General features: G+C 56.4%; 3 protein-coding genes across 17 annotated transcripts in view; 2 read left to right on the forward strand and 1 right to left on the reverse strand.

Moving 5' to 3' along the window:
* Nucleotides 1-166: 166 nt before the first annotated feature.
* On the forward strand, nt 167-9,091 carry RNF214 (ring finger protein 214; the record flags this gene model as incomplete). Its single annotated transcript, XM_062594753.1, has 14 exons — nt 167-253; nt 324-383; nt 1,098-1,238; nt 2,030-2,169; nt 3,184-3,252; nt 4,181-4,277; nt 4,572-4,660; nt 5,150-5,240; nt 5,717-5,815; nt 6,151-6,527; nt 7,077-7,212; nt 7,489-7,596; nt 7,999-8,094; nt 8,836-9,091. Coding segments are annotated over 14 exons (1,656 nt in total), but the record flags the coding sequence as incomplete, so codon positions are not given.
* A 310-nt stretch (nt 9,092-9,401) lies between these two features.
* On the reverse strand, nt 9,402-18,400 carry BACE1 (beta-secretase 1). Of its 4 annotated transcripts, none has more exons than XM_062594749.1 (10): nt 18,140-18,400; nt 15,088-15,176; nt 14,769-14,985; nt 14,420-14,557; nt 14,132-14,266; nt 13,663-13,764; nt 13,356-13,505; nt 13,034-13,205; nt 12,673-12,948; nt 9,402-11,396 (listed from the first exon to the last, which is right to left on the reverse strand). In XM_062594749.1, the coding sequence occupies exons 1-9, from the start codon at nt 18,398-18,400 to the stop codon at nt 12,707-12,709; spliced, it is 1,506 nt and encodes a 501-aa protein (XP_062450733.1). In that variant the 3' UTR covers nt 9,402-11,396; nt 12,673-12,706. The 4 variants fall into 4 exon arrangements, with proteins under 4 accessions (XP_062450733.1, XP_062450734.1, XP_062450732.1 ...); XM_062594750.1 differs by having other exon boundaries at nt 9,402-12,180; XM_062594748.1 differs by having other exon boundaries at nt 9,402-12,948.
* Nucleotides 18,401-18,675: 275 nt separating this feature from the next.
* Nucleotides 18,676-20,304, forward strand: part of CEP164 (centrosomal protein 164) — a 56,393-nt gene continuing 54,764 nt past the window's right edge. For all 12 annotated transcript variants that reach the window (XR_009960687.1, XR_009960688.1, XR_009960682.1 and 9 more), the window contains exon 1: nt 18,676-18,722. The gene's annotated coding sequence lies outside the window, so the exon portion shown is untranslated. The remainder of the gene's footprint in view (nt 18,723-20,304) is intronic.

Genomic DNA, 20,304 nt, shown 5'->3' on the forward strand with positions numbered 1-20,304 from the left:
GGCGGGCGGGCGGGCGGGCAGTGACCGTTGTGTGTCGCGCAGCTGCGGCGGCGGCGGCGCCCCCCCACAGAGCCCCGGCCCGGCGGCGGCGGAGCCCCCCGGCGCTGAGCCGCCCGCGGCGGGGGCCGGCGGCCAGGCCGAGCCGGAGCGCGGCGCGGCGGCGGCGGAGGAGCAGCGCGGCGCGGCGGCGGCGGCGGAGCAGCCCGAGGCGGCGGCGGCCCCCGCCAGGCCCTCGCAGAACATCGCGGTGCAGGTGGGTGCGCGGCGCGGGCCGGGCCGGGCCGGCCTCGGCGGGCTCTCACGGCGCCGCTCTCCCCCCGCAGACCGACTTCAGGAGCGCCGAGGCGGACGTGAGCACGGACCAGGACATCGAGAAGAACCTGGTGCGTACCGCAGCCGCCGCCCGGCCCGGCCCGGCCCGCGGATCACGGCGCGGGGAGGGGGCGCGGTGGTGATACCTGGCAGCGCCTCCTCGCTCCCCTGCTGGGCGTCTCGGTGTTGCTGTGGGCATGTGCTGCGAGGCTCGGTCTGCCCCGGGCCGTGCCGTACGTGAAACACTGCTGCTTGTTTCCTTCTAAAGCTCCCGCCTGCTTTAAAAATGCAAAAACACCCCCCCACACACTGCCTCACGGGTTGTGTTCTCCTTTCTTGGTTCACTAAGCTCTCCTAAAGACTTTAGAGAGAGAAAAAAAAGTGACAGTGCCTGAATATGTGTGCTATGGCAAAACTGTAGCAAAATACTGTTAAATAAATTAACTGGAGACAGAGTTCTTCTAGGTGTTAGATATCCTGATGCCTGCTCCCTTACTCTTCCCACAAGACGATTTTTTCTCATTTTACTACTAGCCTTGCAGTTCTTAAGCTCCGTTCTTTAGAAAAATAAAACACAATGCTAGCTGCAGCTTCAGGCAGTGGATCCTGCAGTCGGATCTAGAGAGCTTGAGCTTTGAAAGCAGAAGTTAACTGTGATTATTGACAGTCTAAGCCTTGACATCTGCTGGGCTTTACTGCGCAGTTGAGCTTTACTGCTCTTGTCTGTGTCCTCTTTGGTGTGAGGGAAGGGGAAGGTTTTCTTGAGTTTCCGCTCTCTGCCACAGGATAAAATGATGTCTGAGAGGGCTTTGTTGAAAGAGCGTTACCAGGAGGTACTGGACAAACAGAGGCAAGTGGAGAATCAGCTGCAGGTGCAGCTCAAGCAGCTCCAGCAGCGAAGGGAGGAAGAGATGAAGAACCATCAGGTATTTGCTGAAAATTCTTTCTTACTTAAACTGCCTGTTTGCGCTGACAGCTATAGCATTAAGGTGGGCTGATTCAGTCTCTGTTTCAGTGCTGAGGGTCACGGTGGGGTGCAAGCTGGCAGCCAGAAGCAGCAATGGCGTGCAGCATTGCAGTTCTCCCCGTATACTATGCACATATTCTTCTACAGTGTTAAAGACTGGCCCCTGCCCAAATCTAGATGCTGAACAGTTCAGAATTAACTCCTAACAGCATCTTGCACGCAAGTCACTTCCTGCTGGTGATCTTGCAACATCTCTTCAGTAAGCGCATTAGTTTTTCACATGAAAACTAGGGAGGGAGCTGGAGGTGAGGAGAACTGATTCCATGTGATCAGCAGCTGAAAGGGAGGAAGGTTAACTCCATGTGATTAGGGAGGTCTCCTGGCCATTGGCTCAGGGACCACTGGGTTAAACAAGTGATATAAACAAGTGATTCCCTACTCTCTGTGGTAGCTCATGTCAGGACAAAAGGAACCATCAGGGACCCATCACTTAGATCTAAAGTGAAGTGTGGAAGTCCTTGCCCCCCTAAGTGTTTCTAAGGAGACAGGAGATCTGTAGGCTTTTTGTCCCTCCTGGGTTTCCTCATAATAACCTCTATGTATCTTATCTGGGGCTTGATCTACCAGAAAAATTTCAGTGATGCATGTAATCTCTTTTCAACTTAGCTAAGAAAGTAACCGATTTCAAACCAAAGGAAACTATTACTTGGGGATTTTGCTCTTTATTTGCATGAGACTTGTTTTCTCTAGGAGATCCTGAAAGCCATTCAGGATGTGACCATCAAGCGAGAAGAGACAAAGAAGAAGATGGAGAAAGAAAAGAAGGAATTCTTGCAGAAGGAGCAAGATCTGAAGGCAGAAATTGAGAAACTCTGTGAGAAAGGCAGAAGGTATTAGTATGGCAAAGGAGTATGTATTAGGAAAAAATATATAATTGAACTGATCTATGTTTGATTCAAGGAAGATTGCTCTGAACTTTTGGAAGCAGCAGGTATTATGGTGAGCAGTTGAGAGAGAGGCATGTTCAGGTTTGAACAGATCTACTACAGACTGAGCAGCTTCTCTATAGAGAGGATCTCAAAATGAAGTTTTGGGGCAAAAGGTTGCTTTTTCATCTGCTAACTAGCTAGCATGGACGGAATTGGCAATGATGATAACACAGCTCAGCTCTGAACGTGCTGCCATCTTCTAGAAGCCAGTGCCTTTCAGCAGGAGGCAGTACTGTTCTCTTGGAGTGCTAGAATTATGGTCTTGTTTGACTTACCAAATCATCCTACTCAAAACTTCCCATTTAGGTAGGCTGCTCAAACATGTTTTGCAGCTGATGGTTAGAAAGACTCCCTGTAGCAGTCACGCTTTGCTGTAATACAGGCAGCATACTCTGTGCAAGGAATCTCTCTACATGAAGAGGGACTCTGAAGCAAGCAAGCTAGCTTTGACTTGTTTGTGAAGAACCTGAGGTTCCTTTGGATGGCGAATTTGCACTTTTACATAGCTGTTTGGTCTTGTCCTGGAGAGCTTGATTTTTAAGGGCTTGGTCATAGTGTTTTTGGATAAAGCTACCTCAGTAATGGTTCAAAGAACCCAACCTCTTTTTTTCCCGTGTGAATGAACTGTTGCAAAGTGTGTTGTCAGGGTGGCACTGCTTTCTGCGGAGGATTCTGGTTATATGCTGCAGTCTTTGTGCAGTATCATGATACAGCAAATTTCTGCTCTCTTCTCACAGATGATGGTAGCAATTACTTCCAAATATTTATTGAATGGCTCAGTCTTCAGAGTATGTTGCTATGCTGGGCACACAGCTGTGCAAATACCTTGTTTAAACTTGATCCATGCAGCAGTAATGGCTATGCAATGACACCTTTGCAACAGGTGACTCAATCTGTGCTTTTTCTCTTGTACAGGTTGCTGAAAGAGCAGGAGGAGAAGGAAAACAAGATAGCCTCTCTGATCGCAGAGCAGTCTGATGAAAAGTAAGGCTCTCTATATTACCAGACTAATGCTGTTGAATAACTTTTTCCTTCTGGTCTTTTCCCTCCAGTTATAGAAAGCAAAAGATATGTGATAAATGAAAAATGTTATTTGCCTCACCCTAGAATATTTTGCTCTGGTGTGAATCTAGTGCTGGTGCTGGGGCTAGGCTAGAGAGGAGAGTCGAACAGTGCTGTCCAGTGAGGTGCTCTAAAGGCTTTATCTCCTTTTGCAGCAGGTGGGTGCCAGTTCACAGTCTCTGGATTAAATCCTCTGATCCTGGTCACAAGCAGGCTCCAGGATACTTGTTACATGGAGATAAAGATCCCCCAAGATTAGAATTCATGCTCAGTGGATTGGCACAGCTTGCAACTGCTACCTCTTATTGAATTTCTGCTTCCCAGGATTAGGACAGAGCTATTTCTCTCAGTGCTGTTTCCTACAACTTCCTGACTATTCTAAACTCTTGGCACGTCTCTGCAGTGCTTAGCTACCTGAGAAGTTTCAGATCAAAGTGTAAATCCTCACATAACATGCTTGTAAAGGGCCAACTTTAAACTTCTGCAGGATCAAAATGACTTAGGTCTCTGTGTTGATTCAGCTTACTCTTTAGTTCAGAACCATGCCATTCCACCAAGCTGGACAGATTTTAGGTGAGGAGAACTCCCTTCTTGTACTGCTTTAGCTGTACATGACACCATAGCAAACACAAGCTAGTTGTTCATGTGCTGTGGAACAGCTCACTCCTGTGGCAGTGACTCATGAAGCCCTGATAAACATAACTGATGTCACAGCCTGGAAGCTGTTGATATTCCATAGTTCTGCACAACCTAGCGCTATAAGGATGGATAGTTTTGTGAGAGTTTTGGCAGCTCTGCTGTTCCAAGTCGTTCCGGTGCATAAATGGACCTGTTCTATTTCTGCCTCCAGGCAGTTATGGGAGATGGAGCTAGATAAGCTGAAGAACCAGCACAATGAAATCAACAGGAACATCCTTGAGGAGACGGAACGGGCCTGGAAAGCAGAGGTTGGTAGATGGCTTCTTACTTGCAGAGTAGTTGAGGAAGACCTTCTAGGGGTTCCAGGCCATTGCTGAATGATGGTCAGGACCTGAAACTAGGGGCAGTTGACAACAAGATTAAGTCTCTCTCTCTTTGTGGTGTGAGAGGAGTCATAAGCAGATGTCATTGCAATAAACATTAATCCAAACTGGTGCCGCAGTGCAGTCAGCATAGAGCTTAGTGAAGAACTTACAGTCACAGTCTGGAGCATGAAATGGGAATACAGAAACTACTCTTCATGTGGGGCCTGTCTCTGCTAGATTCTGTCCCTGGAGAGCCGAAAGGAGCTGCTGGTGTTGAAACTAGAGGAAGCGGAAAAAGAAGCAGAGCTGCACCTCACCTACCTCAAGTAAGTTCCTGTAGTCTCAGAAATGGTAGAGTGACTCAAGTATTGCTATGTGCCTATTTGCTGTTCTTCTACCTTTATTGAAGGTTTAACTGAACTGGGTTGAGGTTTCCTGTTTTTTTTATTATTTTTTTATTTTATTAAACTACTGTGGTTCTGCAGTGTCATAGAACGAGGGCACATGGGGTTGTGCTTATTCCCTGCTGTCTTTCCTCTGCTGAACATCTGCTGTGTTTTTGACTTGGTGGCACTGTGCTGATTGCAGTATCTGTGCCTGTCCACCAGATCAGTCTCTGCACTGATGTAGTACCACATGCCCTCCTCTTGCAGAGGTCCTTGCCCAGGTTTGAGCCCCTCTTCCTGCCTGGCCACAGGAGGGGAGCTCTGACAGGGAAAGACGGGAGGGTTTGGGGAGTTATTTTTTTTCTGACTGCTCTTGCTTTGCTGCTAATGAGAGCACAGGTACAAGACAAAGTTGAATTGTGCTCACAGGTCTGCACCACCCACGCTGGAGACCATGAGGCCCAAACAGGAGTGGGAGATGAGGCTGAACAGGATACGAATGACCAAGGAAAGTGTCCGAGTAAGTCCGTGGTAGAGAGCTCCCGACATAACAATGAGCAGTTACCATTAATGCTACTTTACATGCTTAGTTTAAGCCTTCTTTAGGAAAGGATTGAGCCACACGAAAGAGGTTTGTGCCAAAAAGCATGGCACAGCCAGTCTGCCCTTGTAAGCAGCTGCAGAGATCATCTACATGCCTTTTTGGGCTGATGCATGTGGATAAACCACGTGGATACAAAAGCAGTGTGTTGGGTTAGCGGCAGAGGCAGATATTCCTCCCTCCAAGTCTGTCTTTTTTTTTTTTTTTTTCTTTCTTTCTTTAGTCTTCAGGAGCCAAATTGTGTCTGCTTTAGGGCCTGCAACTGTTCCATGACTGAGAACACTTTGCCAAGGCAGCAGTAGCAAGGGAATTCACTTGTTCTAGGCACGCGGTGTCCGGAACTTCCTCAGGCAGCGGTTTTGATAACTACTTCTATTTTATTTCCTCTCTGTTAGGATCAGTTCAATGACCACATTCAGATGGTGAGAAATGGAACAAAGCTGAGCAGCCTTCCGCAGATCCCAACGCCAACCCTGCCACCTCCACCCTCAGAAGTGAGTGTCTCTCCAGCCTAACAAATACAGGCTTTGGTTGCTCTGAGGTCAGTGCTGGGGGGAGCCTTCCTGCCAGCCCCTGGCTGGCACTGCCTGTGTTACGTGCATTGAAGGAGACTGTAGGATTAAATTTTCTGGAGTCCTTTGCTTGTCCTCTGAGGCAGCTGTCCCTGGGGAGAAGGGTCTGCACTTCCCTGCCTTGCCATGAGAGTATAACTGCCAGTGCCTGTGGCTCAGCCCACCTCCTGCTTGGCTGGGGTGGAAGGTGCTGAGCTCTGCTTTCAGATGGGCTTATTCTAACCAGATTTTCCTTTCTCCCTGTTTTTCTTTCTCAGACAGATTTCATGTTGACGGCATTCCAGCCCAACCCCTCCCTTACTCCCAGGCTCCCGTTCCCCATTGGACCGGTTCCCGTTCCCATGGTCATGCCAAGTGCAGATCCCCGGGCACTCTCCTTTCCACTCCTGAACCCTGCCATCTCCAGGCCTAACCAGCCTTCCCCACCGCTGCCTGCTTCCCAAGGAAGAAACAGCCCTGTAGTGGCATCACTTATTGGCACACACAGTCCTCACATGACTCCTGCTGCTTCTATCCCTCCTCCACCAGGTTTGGGAGGAGTTAAGGTCACTCCAGAGTTTCATGTGCCACAGCCAGCGGATAAGCTGGAAAAGCTGCTGGAGAAATTGTTGACTCGGTTTCCACAATGCACCAAGTAAGTGTCTTGCGTTATCTTTCCTGGGGAGCAAAGGCTTGTGTGTGGGATGCGAGCTGGGATAAAGGGTAGTGGAGCTTGTCTGGGAGCATGAGGAATCTGCAGGAAAGGGAGGAAAACCAAGTCTGAGTGCTCTGTCACCTCTCCCATAGCACTAGGAACAAGGAAGGTTTGGGGCTTTATTTAAAGAGTGGCTGTGATACTGGAGCACAGCAAAGAGCACTCTGCATGCAGCCCTATGTCAGGCAGGTCTGTCTGCCTGTGTGGCAGGTGGGCACTCGCTCTAGCAGGGATTGTGTACTCTTCCCCCCAGCATTTCGGAGAGAGAAAGTGTGTAATTTGTCTTGGTTAGAGTATCAGCTGGTCTCTGTGGGCAGTTGAGAGTATATAGTCTTTTGCTGTGATACAGGCTTCCCCGGAGACCTGGATGGAGATGGCTGACTGGTCTGGAGCAATGTTGTAGATTCTTCGGCAGACGCAGCTCTGCTCGCGGGGGCCAGCTGGGCTCGCTGGCGGTGGGTGGGAGCTCTTAGGCTGCTGTTCCTGCAGGGCCCAGCTCACCAACATACTGCAGCAGATCAAGACTGCTCGGAGGACCATGGCGGGGCTGACCATGGAGGAGCTGAACCAGCTGGTGGCAGTGAAGCTGGCGGAGCAGCACGAGCGGGCAGCAGTTGGGGCTCAGGTAGGAGAGCTGCAGGGGGTAGTGGGGGCCTGCCAGGCTGCTTGCTGGGGGAGGCAGCCTGGAAGTGATGAGCAGCGCCTGTTGCTCAGTTGCCTGCAGGCTGTGGGCATGGGCAGAGCTCAGGCTTGGTCTGTGTGCAGCAGGCTTGTCCCAGGGGTGCCCCTCTCTCTTGGCTGTGGAGCAATGCTGGGGTGCATTTTTTCCCCTGAAGTAACTTGGGGCAGCTCGGCTGTCTTCCTGGACTTCACTAATATGCCGCTGTTTGCCTCATTACAGCCGCTCAGTCGAATCCGAGCTCCCATGTTTTCTGCTCCTCTGCCTCAGATCAGCACGCCCATGTTCCTGCCCCCGGCCCAGGTGGCTTATCCTGGAACGGCGTCACACGTAAGACTTCTTGGCTTTCCTGAAGCGCCTCAGCATCCCCAGGGAAAGCCGGCTGGGAAGGGAGCCCTTCTGAAAGGGGGAACGAAAGGAAAGGGCAGTGAAGCCGAGCCCTCTCCTTGTGTAGCTGCTCAGGCTGGTGAGGCAGGAGAGGAGAGTTAGGAGCGTGGCTCCTTTGTGCCCCGGGTCAGGGGAGAGAGGAGCAGCTGCAAAAGAGATGGCAGAGGTTCTAACATAGGATGGCTGTGTGCAGAGGGAAGAGTGGGGCAAACTGTGGCCCCTGGCTGTGGCTGGTGGGACAAATAGCTGGAACGTGGAATATATGTACATATGTATATATGATCTGAGCTGGGGTGTCTGCCTTCTGTGACTGTCTGCTTTGTGTTCCCTCACTGCTCGTCCCAGACCCCAGCTGCCTGTAAGCTGTGTCTAATGTGCCAGAAGCTTGTGCAGCCTGGTGACCTTCACCCTATGGCCTGCTCGCACGTGCTGCACAAGGAGGTGAGTGTGCTCCTCTGCTCAGCGCTTCTCTTGCCTTCTCGTGATGTTCCTTGTAATGGTTCCTAGTGCCAGTCCCTTCCCAGGTCCCCGAGCATGCGTAGCGAGTCCCCAGGAGTCCATGTTGTAATCGGATCCTGCCAGGAGGGTGTAATCGGTAACTAACCTCTTTGTGCCCTGTCACCCTCTCTCCTCACTTGTAGCTGGACTGCTGAGTGGCTGTTCAGTAGTGGCTTCTAACAACAGTGTCTTATTCTTGCCTTAGAGCCTGTGCTCCTTGTTTGGAGGGTTAGATCCTGGTCTTTTCCCTTCCTGGAGTAAGATGCTGTGGGAAGATCTAGAATACAGGGTGTCAGAGAGCTGCCTGTCACCCAGTTGTCTGGGTGTCGTGGCTCTGTGTGCATGAACTCTTTGGAAGAGGAGAGACTCTCTCCTCTCATGCTGCTGGTTGCGGTTCATCAATGTAGGCAAATCCCTCTTCCTAATGGTTGCTTTTTATGGCCCAAGTGACTACTGAGGAAGCCGAAAGCCATGAGTTCAGGAGAGTGTGATGATGATGCTAGATTGAAAAGGGCTCCCTCATCACAGTGACCTTCTGATGGAGGCTGTTTCTAGGGAGCAAAATAAACTCTTCCTTAAAATGAGCGCCCCTTGCCAGCACTGCTCTGGAAAAGTAATGCCACGCTGTGCTCACAGCACCTTTGAGTTGTGCCAGTGGCTCTTGACTAATTCTCTCTCTTCTAGTGCATCAAATTCTGGGCACAGACCAACACAAATGACACTTGCCCCTTTTGCCCAAGTCTCAAATGACGGCTACTCGAACAAAGCGTCCCCACTGGAGGAGTTGCTGTGAATAGACAGGATCAGTTCTAAGATTTCTACAGTTCTATATTTATATGACCATGTATACACATGTACATTTTTATTATATAGGTAATGTGTGTATAGAAAGTCTGTATACATACAAATTCATAAATAAAGTGTGTATATTATGCAGTGATTTGCTGCTGCCCCTCATTTCTTGGTTGTTCATAGCCTTACTGGCTTCCTCTCTGTGTTAGAAAACTGCTTGCTGGGCCTTCAGCGGTTGCTGTAACTACCTCTGTCCACTTACCTGCTTGGCTTGCAGCTTGTCCTTCCCCGGGGGAGCACTGCCAGCAGCTCTGCACTTTCTGCAAAGCATTTCCCTCAGTGGGCTGTCCCCTGCTCCCTGTGCCCCAGCAGACCCACCCTCTGCCACATCCATCTGGTGCTGCTTGTGCTTGCGGGGTAGTCCGCCTCCTAGCAATGAACAGGTTGCAGGCAAAGAGGAATTTTTGTGGTTTTTAATATAATAATAATTTACCGTGTTAACATTCATTGTTCTTACATAGACATTAGGTTACAGAGTACTGGAGTCTACAGCAGCAGCTGGGGGTAACCATCCCCATCCCTTCTCCCACTGGGCAAAGTTCTGCTCATGCTTTTACCTGGTGCTTCTTGTTGTAACTCTGGGCCCTGGGCAGGGAGTACTTGGGAGTGAACACATTTTGGCTGCACTGCAGCTCAGGATAACCAAACTTTTGCGATCCCAATTTTCACCTCCTGTACTTTCTCCTAAAACAGGGGCTGACACACTGGCCCCTTCTCCATGGATTTGGGGATTAAGAGGTGCTCAGCACCACTTAAAATCTTGTACTTACTCTGTAGGTCTTTTTCTCTTTTTGCAGTCTGTGTGGCACAAACTCAGCACTGCTAGAAGCACTTACGCCTTGGGATTAGTTAGTGCGAGTGCTGCCTGTGCACAGCATGGCTGGACTCAGCTGCAGTCTGAATCTTTCTGCACGTACACGTGCCTCTTGGGCGTGTTTTAAGGCAGTGGTCCACAGCATAGTCTCTGGGATCCTGGGGAGGGCCCTGGGCAGGCACGAAGGAGCGGAGGGCTGTGCACACTCTGCAGGTGCGTAACTTTGCTCCCTTGCACTGGAGTCGCGTTGCTGAATGATTGCAGTTGTGGAACAAGGACAGGGAATGGGATACTATACAAACACAGTAGTAGTGAAGTGGAACAACTCAGGGGTGCACGTAATGGGCTGCTGTGGGCACAATGCTCTGGCTGGCTTGGCTTGCCTGTGCTCTCTGACACAGTACTGTTCCCTGGCTCCCCTGTTAGTTTCTCAAAGGAATATTTAACTAAAGGACTTCATTAACAAGCTTTTTTTTATCTCTTTAGTCCCTAGCACCTGCCCCCTCCTGAACTGGTTGCTCAGCTTGTGTACATATATCCACTGGCCAGCTGCCACCTCTGCTCAGGCCCAGGCCCTACTGGTAGCTCTGTCCCTCACTTGCAGAGAAATGTTGCCTTTTTAACTAGTAAATCTCAGTATTTAGAACAAAATCTGACAGCACTTCTATGTCCAAGTTCTAGGTGGAAAAGTAGGGATATAGAGCATTATCAACTGCCTGCAGGCTCATGAGTCTGCTCAGGGGAAGGGAGAAAATGATTGTCAGTGCCATTCTTCTGCTGGATTGGGACAGTGTGAGCAGGCCTGGGGAGCTGTGATTGGGGAAAGCAGGGAAGGGCTGTTCTTATGTACTGGAAAATCCCCTCTTCACTGTATGAACAAGATGGGGGCACAACTGCCTTCCCTGCTCAATGTCCTTTTGGCTTGAGAACTACTGCTCTGTGTGATCCAACCGTGCCCTCTTCCTGAACACCTCCATCATTGTCACTAAACCAGTTACAAGACATACATCCACTGAAACAAACTCCAGATCATCTACGATCCATAAAGTGCCACTGCTGAGCTAGCTAGTCTGGTGCTTGGGTCGTGGCCAAGGCACTAGGACTAAGCAGAGGGCTTAAAATATTAAAAAAAAAAAAAAAATCGCACCGAACCAAACCCTCACTGAAACCCTTTCACATTGGGTTTGGAACAGTGGCTTTCAGGGCTAGAATTAAAAATACAGATGTATGTATGTATGTATTGTACAGGTGAGAAGCATCCATTATTTGTACACCTGTGTGCAGTATGGGGGCTGCTATCTACACGCTCTGATTCTGCACAGCCGCACTACCAGTGATTCATATTGTAAAAAAAAAATAAAATAAATACAACCATATGTTTAAAAAATAATGAATGCTGCAGTTCCCACAGCCACCTCCTGCCCCAGCCTGTTCCCCCCCAAGCTGCAAAGGGAGCCTCACACGCCTTGAGAGCAGGAGCCAGGGCTCGGCCATATCTGCAGCCAGGCGCCAGGATCCGAGGAGTCGCGGAGGAAGCTGAGCGGAGCCGCTGCGCCCCGCGCCGTGGCACTCGCTGAGGCTGGTGAGGCAATACAGCAGCTGCAGGCGGGGGCCAGCAGAGCCTGGCGCTGGCTCCCCTATGGCTTTCGAACAGGCAAGCGGGCTGGGGCACGGTCTGGCTCTGGGGTCAGCAGTTCACTCTTGCCTGGCACTCAGTTTCTGCTTGTACCAGGTTGTGCTCTGCTCGTGGGGGAAAGCTCCTTGCTTAATTCCCCACCAGGCCTGTGGGACCGTGAAGCACAGGGGAAAGACCCCGCGTCCCAGAGCAGGGAGGCTGTTTTCCTTGGGGCTGGAGGGCAGCAGCCACTGGCTTCTCCATGGCAAACACCGCTTGGTGCTAGAAGGGAGGTGAGGCAGTTCCCTGTCCCCAAGGGGACATGGTGGGGAGAGCAGAGTCTGGGGAGCGCGTTACGGACAGCAAAAGGCAGGGGAGCAGGAGGGTGGGAGTGGAGCCACGTTCCTTCTGCTAAGGAAGCCTTTGCCTCTGGCTTCTTGCATGCCTGGGCAGTTCCAGGTTGGCACTGCATGCGTCTCTCCCAGAAGCCCAGGGATGGGGACAAGAGGCCCTGGAGATGCCCGCTCTAGAGTCCAGTTCACACACTGTCCTGGAGAGGGGAGCAGCACGGGGACAGGCATGGCCACAGCGGACACGCACACACTTACATGGATGGCCTGGGCCAGCAGCCGCCCTGCAGGGTGGCAGAGAAGGGCAGAGACACAGGGATGCGGGGGCACGGGGAAGGGGACAGATGTGGGATGGCTTATCCGTTTGACTCTGTCAGGCTTGGCAGGGCTGCGCAGGACTGCAAGGGAACAGCAGCAGACACTGTGTCACCCCCAAACTGCCAAGCTGATTCTGTAGGTCCCAGACAAAAGCAGCTGAGGCCCAGGGCTCCCACTGCTGCCCCTGCCTGTGCTGCTGCCCCACAGACTGCGAGCAAATGCTGCATGTGCTCGTGGCAGGCTGTGGGTCAGCAAGGGCTGGTGTCCGGAACGAGGGCAGAGCCCTGGAGCTCACAGAGGGGATCCCAGCCTGCTGCTCAGATCAGATCTGTCTGCTCCATGGTGCTGGTGGTTCCCCCTGTCCTGGTGCCCAAATGCTGCCCTAGATGATGGGGATATGGGGCCCAGCCTCAGGGCTGGCACTCTGCTCCTGGCAGTGGGTCACTCCTGTCCTGCCACCCCCAAGGGCACCGAGTCCCCCAGGGCCAGGAGGGCTCTGCACACTGCTGCCCTGCCTCCATACTCCAGCCCCCCAGAGAAAGGGCCCACCTCTCCCTGTGCCGCTGCCTCACCTGCAGGCCCCGGGGCTGCCCCCGTGCTCAGGTGTCACTTCAGCAAGGATATGTCGTCTGCAAAGTCATCGTGGTCCCGCCGCAGGCAGTGGAAGCAGCGCCACTGAAACACCATGAGGCAGAGCGGCAGCATGAACAGGGCGCAGATGGCTGCCATGACGTAGGCGATGGTCATCAGGGTGGACTCGTCCGTCTGCGGGATGTTGTAGCCACAGTCCTCCATGTTGGAGTGCAGGTAAGGTCCCTCCACTGCAGCCATCCGAAACTCATCGTGCACTGCGGGTGGGATGAGGCAGAGGTCGGGCCACTGTGATACCCCTGAGCGTCCACATGCCCTCTGCCTCCCTCGCCCATCCCTTACCATGACAGGCACTGACGGCAAAGCCAATGCGCTTGCGGGCACGGTCAAATACCACGTAGAAGCCCTCCATGATAACGGCACCCATGACGGTGCCTGTGGAGGACTGAGAGATGGCGAACTTGTAGCAGTCATCCTGAGAGGTGGCCACGTCCTCCACCGGGCGCAGGTATTGCTGCAAGGACAGAAGTTGCCGTCAGCAGGAAAGGAGAGCAGGGCAGAGCTCCTGTAGGCAGCTGTGCCCAGCACAGTCCTGACTGTGCTGCCCAGCTGCAGCCCACTGCCCAGTCAGCACTGGACAGGGTCCAGCCGCACCAACGCTGACCTGGGGTAGGATGGTGATCCGGAAGGACTGGTTGGTGGCCTCTCCCATCAGGTAGAGGGACAGGACAGGGAAGATGTGCCAGGGAGTGGTGCCAACCTGCCAGCAAACCAGCTGCTCCCCCAGCCAGAAGCCATCTGGGAACTTCTCCGTCTGCCAGAGGGAAAGGAGAAGTGAGCAGGGCCATGCCAGGCAGGCAGCAGAGATGCTCAGGCAGGGGACATGCAGGCACTGCTCCAGTGCTGCGCTGGCACTGAGCACATGTCTGCAGAGAGTGGAGAACTAAGCTAGTTTTGAGGGCCACACTGACCGAGGAAGCCGTTTTGATGGATTTCACTGCAGCCTCAAAGACTTTCTTCGGCAGCCTGAGGTTGGTGGTCCCGCTGTCCACAATGCTCTTGTCGTAGTTGTACTGGGGGCAGGAAGAGGAAGAGTGACCAGGTGTAAGATGAAAGCCCAGTTCCCCTCTTTCCTCCAGTGCCTGACTGCTCTGGCTACCCCTGCATGCTATGCTACTAGGACCAGGCTCCAGCTTTGCTTGCCATGGTGACGGCGCAGCGCGTGGGCTCTGGTTCCAGCTCCACCCTTGGACAAACTGCCTCTGCCCCTGGCCTCCACCAGCCCCTCAGCAACGAAGCTCCAAATCCACAGGCAACGGGCCTGGAGCGCTCAGCGTGCTGGGCGGTTTCAGCAGGCAATGAAGGGCAGATGCCTCCAGCAGCAGGAACACCACTGTGCACTGAAGGGCAGGCTCCCCTGGTGCCCCCACCCCGCGTCACCTCTTTGCAGTCCATGTTCAGGTCCTGCCCGTTGACCTCGAGCTTGACGATGATGACTTCGTAGTACCACTCCTTGCGGATGGGCGTGTACCAGATGTCACCCACGTACAGCGAGTGGTCGATGCCACCAATGATCTGCATCAGGGACAGACAGGTGCTGCCACCACACGGTGCCAACTCTGGCCAGGGCACGTCCCATATATCCAGACCTGCCCTCCAGGACACTTGCAGCAATGCTCCTGGGCCTCCCCAGACTGCCACGCCAGCTCTCGGCTCCAGACTACTCACCATGCTGCCTCCCACTGACGCCAGGGCGTCGGTCTCGTTGAGCGAGAAGCCTGCCCCACAAAGCTGGAGGGAGAAGATGTTGGGCACCCGAGTCTGCTTCACGAGGGAGTCAAAGAAGGGCTCCAGGCTGTCGTCAGGCTGGTGGGAGGAGAAGAGCAGAGGCAGGACAGGGACGCATCAGTGCTACCCCTTCTCTACGCCGACGGGAGGACACCCAGGCGACTCTAGCGCATCCACAAATAGGCACGGGCAAAGACCAACGGGGGAACAACTGGAGGAGGGAGGTACGCAAACAGAGCCTGTAGGAGAGGGCAGCAGGATCCCCAGCTGCCTGCGAGTCAGGACTCACCCGGGCGATCTCGGCGTAGGCCAGCCCCAGGATCCCTTCCCAGTTGGAGCCGTTGATGAAGAATTTGTCCGACTCCGTGATGGCAGCGATGTTGGCTCTGACGGTGACGTTGGGGCCATGGGGGATGGTGACGAGGTCAGTGCCCAGCTCCCCCTCCCACTTGCCCTGGGTGTAGGGCACGTACACTCCCTTTCGCAGGTCCCGGTAGGTGCTGGACCTGGAACAGCACCAAATAGCCAGGCTAAGACCAGTGCAAGTGCCAGGACAGGCAGCTGCAGTCTGTGCATCCCCACGGCCCCTGTGCCCACAGCATACTCACAGCTGCCGCTGGTAGTACCTCCGGAGGAAGGGGTGAGGTGCAGCCCCCACAGCAAAGTTACTGCTCCCCGTGTCCACCAGGATATTCAGCTGGAGAAGGAGGAGAGATGGGGAAGGCTCGTGATCCTGCAGTGGGACCTAGGCTGCACTGTTCTCCCAAGCCTGGCTGGCTCTGCAGGCCAAGAGATGCTTTCCCCGTCCTCACACCCGGTGCCGGCTGTGCTGCATGGTCTTCAGCTCTCTCTGCACTCCCGATGGGGGCCAGGGCATGCCCCACTTCCCTCCACCCTGTGCTCCATGCTAGGCACTGTGCCTGCCCCATTTCTGGCAAGGGGCAGCCCCAGGTGGACTCAGCTGCCCCTGCACAGCCCAAATAGCCGTGATTGCACGTGGGGCTCTGCCCACATGCATGCTGGCCACCTCCAGCCCCACGTGCTCTTGCCTGGGGTCGCAGGGGCTCAGCCCACCCAGCCCCTGGCTGTGGGAGCAGCACAAGGCCGGCACTGCACCGGGCCCTGGCAGGGCCGCAGGCTGCCCCGGCTGGCAGAGCTCAGGGAGACAGGAGGGCTGCAGCACCACGGCGCAGAGTGCTGAGCGAGGGGGCTGCTGTGCCTGGGAGCGGTGGAGCAGAAGAGGACACGGTGGTGGAGCAGCAGTCAGCAACGTCAGGGTGTTGCACAAAAAGCAAACATTGTCCGGCAGTGTGCAGATAGAGCCCAAGATCTCCTGCCCTGCTCAGCACCCCCAGGCCTTGGCCCCGTGTGCCCAGCACCCATGGGCAGGGTTTGGCAGGCACCTGGCAGGATGTTGCAGGGCTGCAGAGGGGGGCAAGCTTCCCTTGCCAGGAAACCTCCTAATTTGCTTGCAAAGCTGGTCAGAGGCACTGATAACATACAAGCTGCCATGGATTGCTGGGTCCACTAATCAGCTATCCATATGCTGAGCTCTGCTCCCAATTCACTTCTGCCCATGCCCCGGATTACCAGCTCACAGGGAGGGCTTGGCAAACGTCCCGCCAACGGGGCTGAGCGCGGGCTAACGCCCCTGATCCCGGCCCCAGCTGAGCCCTGCCAGCAGCCCCTCCTGTCCCGCGTGGAGACAGGACCTGCCGACGGCGATCACTGGGGTCTGAGCAGGGCTCATGCGGGGCTTGTGCAGCCACAGGGCTCCCAGCCCGCTGTGGGGAGCAGGGCTGCGGGGCAGGCTCGGGCCCCAGCGGGCTGGGTCCCCAGCACTGCCCAAGCAGCCTGACAGGGCCCTTAATCTGCGGAGTCAGAGGGCAGAGGAAGGTAGCTAATGCGCTTGTGCTAATCGCAAAAGCGCTCGGCCAGAGCTGGCAGAATTTTTTCAATGAATCGCTAACGCCAGCTAGCTTCACGCAACACGTCCTCGACACCTCTTGTCCCAGCCGTGCCATGCCTCGGGCAACGGGATGCCCTGCCAAATCCCCAGAGCCGCCCCGGTGCAGTGCAGGGATCCCCCACGGCACTCCCCCTGCGCCATGCTGTGCCGGAGCTCCTCAGACCCCCGGCAGGCTTTTTGCCCAGGGGAATGTTTCAGGCATCGTCTGAGATCCGAGCCTCACGTCGGCCCGTGCAGCCGCTCGGGCGAGTGCTAAGAGGTGCCCAGGACGTCTCGGTGCTGCACTCTGCACTCGAGCAGCCTCACCTTCCCTAGGCAACCTGCCACCTGCAGCCACTGCCGCTGCGCCCGCGCAATTCCCAGGACGATTCTGTTTGATCTTTCGTTAAAGGCCATCTGCTCCAGGCAACTCATTCTTGCTGTTCTCCAGAGTACTCAGTGAAGACAGCTTTCCCTGGAGAAATACCTGCTGAACCGAGGCTGCAGGGAGAGGACACAGGCAGCAGGCAGTGTGTTTTCCTCTGAAGGCTTTCCCTTGCCTATCTGAGAACAGCAGTTATATCAGGGAGCCAAGGAAACCCGCGACTGCCCACGACCTCAGCACAAGCCACCCCAGCAAATGGGAAAGCTCTGGCCAGCACAGGGCTGCTAGCCAGCCCCAAACCTGGCTGTTCCCCCACCAGGCTGGCGGGTGCCCGCACTGTGGGCCGGCACTGGCATGTGTGCAGCCTGAGATGCGCCCGTCAGGATGGCAGCATTTTGCACTAGTGTTAAACGGCGGGAGGCAGCGGGGGGAGCCGTGCAGGCTGCGTTCTGCTGGCTTGGGGTTTGCTGTCACATGGAGAGGACTTGTCTCCTGGAGACTCAGATGAGTCGTCGATCCAGACCGGGACACAACACGTGAAGCAGCAAGGCCTGAACGTGTGTGGCAGGGACATTTTCTGAAACCCTTCTGCAGCTCCCTTAACGTGACAGCCTCTCCGGGCACCTTGGCAGAAGCTCTCCCTCTCAGTGGCATGCGAGCACAGTGACCGGCAGCACGTGCCACAGTACTGGGTACCACTTTGGGGGCCGGTCTGCAGGCACCTGGCTGCACTGGGCCTGGCCAGACGGCAGCCGGGGGGTTGCAGGGGGACACGCAGTGCAGCTGCGGTGCCCAGCCTTCACCATCTGTCCTGATGCGCTGGCTCACGGTGCTCAGCTCCCGCGCTCGGCAGGGTGGATTTGTGCATCACCCAGCGCCGGGGATCTGGGCATCAACATGGGGTGCCGTTAGCATGCTAATAGACACGGGTTTGAGTGCAATTAATTACTGATAGTGACTCCATCGTGCAGCGCAGCTCAAAACCATGATTAAAGTACAACAGAGAGGGAACGGGGAAATTTCCTGACTGCGCTCGGAAGGTGAAGTGAAGGCTAAGGAGGGAGCGGGGTCAGCCGGGGCGGCGGGAAGGGGCTGCGGCCCCCGCTCAGCCGCCGGGGCACAGGACGGGCTCTGCGGCGTCGCGGCGGGCTGTGCTCACGGGCGCCGAGCTGAGCCCCGGGCGCGGCGAGGACGGGCGCCCTCCCGGCAGGGCACGGCGGTTCTCCCTGCCCCTTTCCGCACAGCGCGCTCGTGCAAACGGCCTGAACCGTGCCGGCGGCGGGGCCCGCGGCGAACCAGGGGACCGCGAGCGCGGCGGCGGCCTCACCTTCTGCGCGGGGCTGCCCAGCGCCATCTCCACGTAGTAGCCCTGCCCCGACTTGCCGCGCAGGTTGTCCACCATGTCCACGAAGCTGCCGGCCCGCGGGCCGCCCCCCTCCGCCGCCGCCCGGCGCGCCCGCGGCCCCGCCGCCGCCGCCGCCGCGGCCTGGCCGCCGCCGCGCAGCGGCACCCGGATCCCCGCGGCCCCGGCGGCGGCGGCCAGGCCGGCGCCCAGCCACAGCAGCGCCCAGGGCCAGGCGCCGGCCATGCTGCGGCCGCGCTGCTGGCGGCGGGCGGGCGGGCTGTGCCCGGTACCGCCGCCAGCCGGCGGCGCCCCGCACGGCCGCGCCGCGCCGCCCGCCGGGGCTCGTAGTCCGCGCCGCCGCCGGGGCCGCCGCCGCGCCGCCGCCGCCGCACTACGAGTCCCGGCAGGCGCCGCGCCGCGCCGCCGCCGTCCGCCGCGGCGCCCAATCAGGCGCGCCCGGGGGCGGGACCTGCCGTTGCTACGGCCGCGCGACCCGGAAGCGCCTGCGGCGCGGCCCGGGCCGCCCGCGGCCTCCGGGGGGGCGGCGAGCGGCGGCTCCTGCGCGGTGAGTGACGGGGCGCGGGGCGCGGGCCTGTGTCTGGCAGCGCGTACGGGGAGGGCCTCGCCGGGAAGGCGGGTGCCCCGGGGGGCTCTGGGGCCCGGGCCACCGTGCGGGGGTGTGTAAGGGCCCTGGGTGCGGCCAGGTGAGCGTGCAAGGGGCCCCGGGATAGCGGTGAGTGAGCAAGGGGCGCCTGGAGCGCCGCGCGACAGTGTGCGGGGGAGCCCGGGGGCAGGTGTGAGTGCGCGGGGGCCTCAGCGCGGAGGTCAGTCTGCAGTGAGGCTGGGGCGTGGGCGGGTGAGTGTGCAGGGCCCCAGGGGGAGCGTGCACGGGGGCTGGGGTGTGGGTGGGTGAGTGTGCACGGGCCCCAGAGGGAGTGTGCACGGGGGCTGGGGTGTGGGCGGGTGAGTGTGCACGGGGGCTGGGGTGTGGGCGGGTGAGTGTGCAGGGCCCCAGGGGGAGCGTACACGGGGGCTGGGGTGTGGGTGGGTGACTGTGCACGGGCCCCAGAGGGAGTGTGCACGGGGGCTGGGGTGTGGGCGGGTGAGTGTGCACGGGGGCTGGGGTGTGGGTGGGTGAGTGTGCACGGGCCCCAGAGGGAGTGTGCACGGGGGCTGGGGTGTGGGTGGGTGAGTGTGCACGGGGGGTGGGGTGTGGGCGGGTGAGTGTGCACGGGCCCTAGAGGGAACCTGCACGGGGGCTGGGACAAGAGTGCCCAAGCGCCCCTGGGATCGGGGTGAGCGTGCAAGGGGCTGTGAGTAGGGGCACAGTGTGCAGGGTGCCAGCGTGCCCGGGCTGAGGGTGCAGCAGGGTGCTAAGGCAGGGGCAGGCACGCGGAGAGCCTGGGACGCAGGGTGCCGGGAGCCGCGGAGCCAGGGGTAAGCCTGCGAGCTCGGCCTGGGCCGTGGGGCTGTGCGAGCCCAGGAGGACAACGCAAGGGGGTGAGTGTGCAAGGGAGCCGGTGCACACACGTGAGTGCTGAGGGGCAGAGGTACACCTCGAGGTGCTGGGCAGGATGAGACCTTGCAGCTGCTCCCACCGGGCTGCACGGGGACACACGCTCGCCGCTCTCCCCGTCTGGGAGGAGGCTCCTGCTTTGGGCAGGGAAGGGGCAGAAAGCTGCCTCCTGCCCCGCGGTGTCCTCTGCAGACTTTTCCCTTTTGTTGTGCTGCTCTCACGTGGAGTGGTTTGAGGTGTGCTAATAATAGCAACCGCAGCTGAGCAGGGCATGAATTTGCTAGCTCATGGCTTTACATGTGCCTGGTGGTTTAAGCTGTTTGTCTGTCTCATGTACACATGCACGTATTTATAAAATAAAGAATACATGCTTTTTTCCAACTGCATCTTTATTAATAAAAGATATTGCTTTACCTTGCAAGCCTTGCTTCTTGTATGTCTTTGGACTAGCACACCTCCAGCTGTGTTGCATTTTAATTACACACAGGCGTCCTCCTGATACTTGTGCAGGTGTGGGGAAGCAATGTTTCAGAGAAGAGCTGGTGTATAATTCATCTCCTGGTACTAATGCCAGGGGATGAGGAAAGTGGTGAAAACTGCAAATAATGCTGTGACAGAGAAAAACAAGAAC

Source organism: Rhea pennata, chromosome 24 (genome assembly GCF_028389875.1).
Source record: "Rhea pennata isolate bPtePen1 chromosome 24, bPtePen1.pri, whole genome shotgun sequence".
Lineage (NCBI taxonomy): Eukaryota > Metazoa > Chordata > Aves > Rheiformes > Rheidae > Rhea > Rhea pennata.

Excerpts from the sequence above, each read along its gene's own strand:
- BACE1 (XM_062594749.1), bottom strand. The coding sequence starts at position 18,400 with ATGGCCGGCGCCTGGCCCTGGGCGCTGCTGTGGCTGGGCGCCGGCCTG. Across the intron at positions 14,558-14,768 it reads CCTACGCCGAGATCGCCCGG|CCTGACGACAGCCTGGAGCC; the intron begins GTGAGTCCTGAC and ends TCCTCCCACCAG. Across the intron at positions 13,765-14,131 it reads TGAACATGGACTGCAAAGAG|TACAACTACGACAAGAGCAT; the intron begins GTGACGCGGGGT and ends TCCTGCCCCCAG.